Genomic DNA, 4,477 nt, shown 5'->3' on the forward strand with positions numbered 1-4,477 from the left:
CAGAAAGTGTATTTTATTTTTATTTGAAAATGAAGATAGTTTCAAGTATATACCAAGTCAACGAAAATATCAATGCATTTTTGAGAGTAGTACAGGTGCAGAAAAACTAAAAAGTATATTCAAATATAATGAAATTATATTTCGTGAAAATATAAATACTTTAACCCAAGGGTATATATTATTTGAGGATAATGATGGTCAATACAAAGCAACATTTAGTTGGAAACAGAAGTAGAAGGAAAACAATGAACTTTTTTTAACTGGAGCTATGTTAATTAATTTTATTACCAATTCTGACGAGTTTGTAAATTAATAAGTATACTGTATAATTTTAAAAGTTTTTGTTCAAATATTAAATTTATTTTATTATTTACAGCCAAGATCAAGAAAATATTGCGCCACCTCTTTATAAACCAACCTTTGATAGTAAACATAATTTGCATACAATATATAATAATTCCTGTAATGTGCCTTCTTTTCATCCTAATTTTTCACAATCAAATAACACAATTTCATCAATAAATATTGAGCCAACAACTATTACTAAATCATGCTATAGATATATTTTACCTTGCCCTCCAATTATATAAATTTTTAAATAAAATAAATAAAATGCTTTTATTACTATATAGTAATGTTTTTATACATTATTTCATTGGGAATATTATTAATCAAATAAAAAATTTGGCAATTTTTAATAAATACTAACATATCATAAACAACAGGAAGTTTTTTTTTACCTCCTCCCATAGTAGTTTCTCTAAAAAACAATTTAACTTAATAAGTAATAAATGAATAATAAAATTAGTGAGAATGAATAATATTCATATAAAATTAATAAAATCAAATACCTGATTATGATTTTTTTTTTCAATACTACTTGTTGAAAATAATCTAAGTGAAAGTCCCTTTTCTTTTAATTGACGCATACAATAAGGAATATATTGTAAGTATGTGCATGTAAGGTGTAACATCTTCTTTTCTATAAAGTCCTGGAATTAATGTTGCAGAATTCATTTGGCCTATAGTAGGCTGGCAGAAAGTTCTTACCCAATTTTTAACATCATCTTCAAATTTTGAAATTTCTTCTTCAGTGTAAAATGGTTTTTTTAAAACTTTATACAATTGATAAAATTTACGCCATAAAATTTCAATATCCACTCCATCATCGGGAAATTTTTTGGGGAGCAGATCTGCGCAGATTTTCAGAAATTATATCTGCGCAGATCTTATACCCTGGCACAAAACATTAAAGGAAAAATCCAATAAAAAACTGCGCAGATTTTAAAAATAACAAAGTTCTGCGCAGATTTTTAAATAAAAAACCTTCGAAATACCTCAGCAATTTTTTTCGGTAAAAATCTGCATCACAATAATACAAATTAATTTATTGCATTAATTACTAATTTATTTATATAATCAAAATTACTTTTTTATTATTATTATATATTAACAAGTTTACAAATACAATTGAAATCTATTACTAGTCATTGCTATTTATCATCTCTTTACTGCACATTTACATGTTGTTAATGGTTTGGACATTGTTCCAGTTGGTTCGATTCCAACAAACAACAAAATAAAATAGAAAATCAGAGATGTTTGTTAGAAATAAGAAAATCATTTCAAAGTTATTACTTTCGAAATGTTTGACACGAAATCTCAGGATCTAAAAAATAAAGTAAAATGAACGTTAGTAGAATGTTCGTTAAAGAAGAATAAAAAAAAAAATTATAAAGAATTTTGAAGATATACCTTCAAATTCTTTCGTCCAGGAGCCAGAGAAAAAAACCCTACAGAAAAAAACAACTGAAACGTTAGTAAACATTTCGCAAATTAAAAAACATGAAAGAATTTCGAAGGAATTTTACCTTCGAAATTCCATCCAGAAGCCGTAAACCTGCAAAAAGTAAAAAGAAAAGACAAACGAAACGTTAGTAAATGTTTCGTTAAACATTAAAAAAAAATTAATTTTAAAGGTAAATACCTTCGAAATCCTGAAAAAATCTCCAAGTCTGGTTCGTCTAAAGAAGCCCAGCGTCCCTATATAAAGAAGAAAGAACGTTAGAAACGTTCTTTGAAAAAAAAAATAAATTTTAAAGTTTCGCAACGAGAGTTGCGAAACTTACCATTTACTCGTTTCGGGAACCTTGGAGTACCGAAACCTACAACAAAAAAGAAAAATGAAACGTTAGCTAACGTTTCGTTTAAATAAAAACAAAAAAAACAGAATTTTGAAGGTTACCTTAAAAATTCTGTTCAGGAGCGTTCAGAAAACCGTGTTCCTACAAAATACAAAAATGAACGTTAGAAAACGCTTCGTTAAGTATAATTATTAAAAAAAAATTTTTTCGAAGGTTTCACCTTCGATATGGGAGACCGAACTCATTTTCAGCTTCCTTTACCTAAAAAAAATAAAATACGAACGTTAGTTAACGTTTGTTTAAATAAAAAATAAAATAAAATTTCGAAGGTTTTACCTTCGATATGGGAGCCCGGAATTCGTTTTTGGATTCCCTTGCCTAAAAAAAAAGGAAATACGAACGTTAGTTACGTTCGTCAATAAATTAAAAAAAAAAAAATTTTTTTTTACGAAGATTTTACCTTCGTATGGGAAAACCTTCGTATGGGAGTCCAAGTTTTTGGCTTCCTTTATCTAAAAAAAAAAGGAAATACGAACGTTAGTTACGTTCGTCAATAAATAAAAAAGAAAAAAAAATTTCGAAGGTTTTACCTTCGATATGGGAGTCCGGAACTCATTTTCGGATTCCCTTGCCTAAAAAAAAAGAAACACGAACATTAGTTAACGTTCGTTAATAAAAATATTAAAAAAAATTAATTTTTTCGAAGGGTCTTACCTTCGATATGGGAATCCAGAACTTGTTTCAGATTCCTTTGCCTAAAAAAAAAGAGACGAAATATTAGAAACGTTTCATCAATAAATTAATTAAAAAAAAAATTAATTTTCGAAGGTTTGTTTTACCTTCGATATGGAAGTCCAGAACTTATTTCAGCTTCCTTTACCTGAAAAAAAAGAAACGAAATGTTATAAACTGAACGTTTCGTTAATAAATTAATTAAAAGAAATAATTTGAAAGTTTTACCTTCAAACAGAACTTTCAAATGGGTCTGGAACATACTTTCAGCATTCTGGACCTATAAAATACAAAAATGAACGTAACTAACGTTCGTTAAAGTTAAATTATAAAAAAAAAAAATATTTCGAAGATTTTTACCTTCGAAATAAACGTCTGGAGCCATTCTTCGGCGTCCAGGACTTATAAATATAAAAACGAACGTTAATTAACGTTCGTTAAATAAAAATATAAAAAAAAATTTGAAGGTAAAACCTTTACATTCGAAATAAGAATTCGGAGTCGTTCTTCGGCGCCCAGGACCTAAAAACATGAAAAATGAACGTTAATTAACGTTCGTTAAAATAAAATTAAAAGAAATATTTTGAAGGTAAACTTTACCTTTGAAATAAACGTCCGGAGCTGTTCTTCGGCGCCCAGGACCTAAAAACATGAAAAACAAACGTTAATTAACGTTCATTAAAATAAAATTAAAAAAAATATTTCGAAGGTAAACTTTACCTTCGAAATAAACGTCTGGAGCCGTTCTTTGGCGCCCAGGACCTATAAAATGTAAAAACGAACGTTAATTAACGTTCCTTAAAATAAAATTAAAAAAATATTTCGAAGGAAAACTTTACCTTCGAAATAAACGTCCAGGGCCATTCTTTGGTGTCCAGGACCTATAAAACGTAAAAACGAACGTTAGCGACGTTCGTTAAACAAAAATATAAAAAAAAATTTTGAAGGTAAAGGTTTTACCTTTGAAATAAGAGTCTGGAGCCGTTCTTTGGCGTCTAGGATAAGAAAATAATAAACCGAACGTTGGACAACGTCCGGTATATAAAAAATATTAGTTTCGAAGTTTTACCTTCGAAATAGAGTCCAGAACTGGTACTTTCAGCGCTCTGGACTTACAAAAAAAAAAAATAAAACGAACTTTAGCTAATGTTTCGTTAAATTTTTTTTTTTTTTGAAATGGAGTCCAGGACGTACCTTTTGTGTTCTGGATTAATAAAACGAACATTTTCTAACGTTCGTTAAATAATACTAATATCAAAGTTTGAAATAGAGTACCTTCGGCGTTCTGTAAAATGTATTTTTGAAGGAGATAAAGGAGTCCGACATCTTTTTAGTCCGAATCTCCTGCATGTTGCAGATTATATGCCGAATGTTGGACGAATTTGCCTTAAAGACTCTGAACCTTGCAAATAAATTTTTTTTAAAAAAAAAAAAATTTCTCTGATAAGTTTCAAAGCTTAAAAAACTATAATAGAAATATTTTTTCTTTGGAATCTTTAACAGATTATTTCCTAAAAGGTGTTGTAGAAAAAATTATTTCACTTCTTTAGTAATAAGTGTTGTAGAAAAAATTATTTTTTTAAAGTCTTGTAAAGTTTTTT

General features: G+C 28.1%; 1 protein-coding gene across 1 annotated transcript; it reads right to left on the minus strand.

The window, feature by feature from the left end:
• Window positions 1-3,010: 3,010 nt before the first annotated feature.
• On the minus strand, window positions 3,011-4,101 carry OCT59_013565 (uncharacterized protein; the record flags this gene model as incomplete). The annotated part of the gene is made up of 8 exons (XM_066141606.1): window positions 3,011-3,024; window positions 3,105-3,156; window positions 3,237-3,277; window positions 3,351-3,398; window positions 3,477-3,518; window positions 3,597-3,638; window positions 3,716-3,757; window positions 4,071-4,101. 8 exons carry the CDS (start codon window positions 4,099-4,101, stop codon window positions 3,011-3,013), a joined length of 312 nt encoding a protein of 103 aa, XP_066001732.1.
• Window positions 4,102-4,477: the final 376 nt, after the last annotated feature.

This window comes from Rhizophagus irregularis, chromosome 21, assembly GCF_026210795.1.
Source record: "Rhizophagus irregularis chromosome 21, complete sequence".
In the NCBI taxonomy this organism is placed as follows: domain Eukaryota; kingdom Fungi; phylum Glomeromycota; class Glomeromycetes; order Glomerales; family Glomeraceae; genus Rhizophagus; species Rhizophagus irregularis.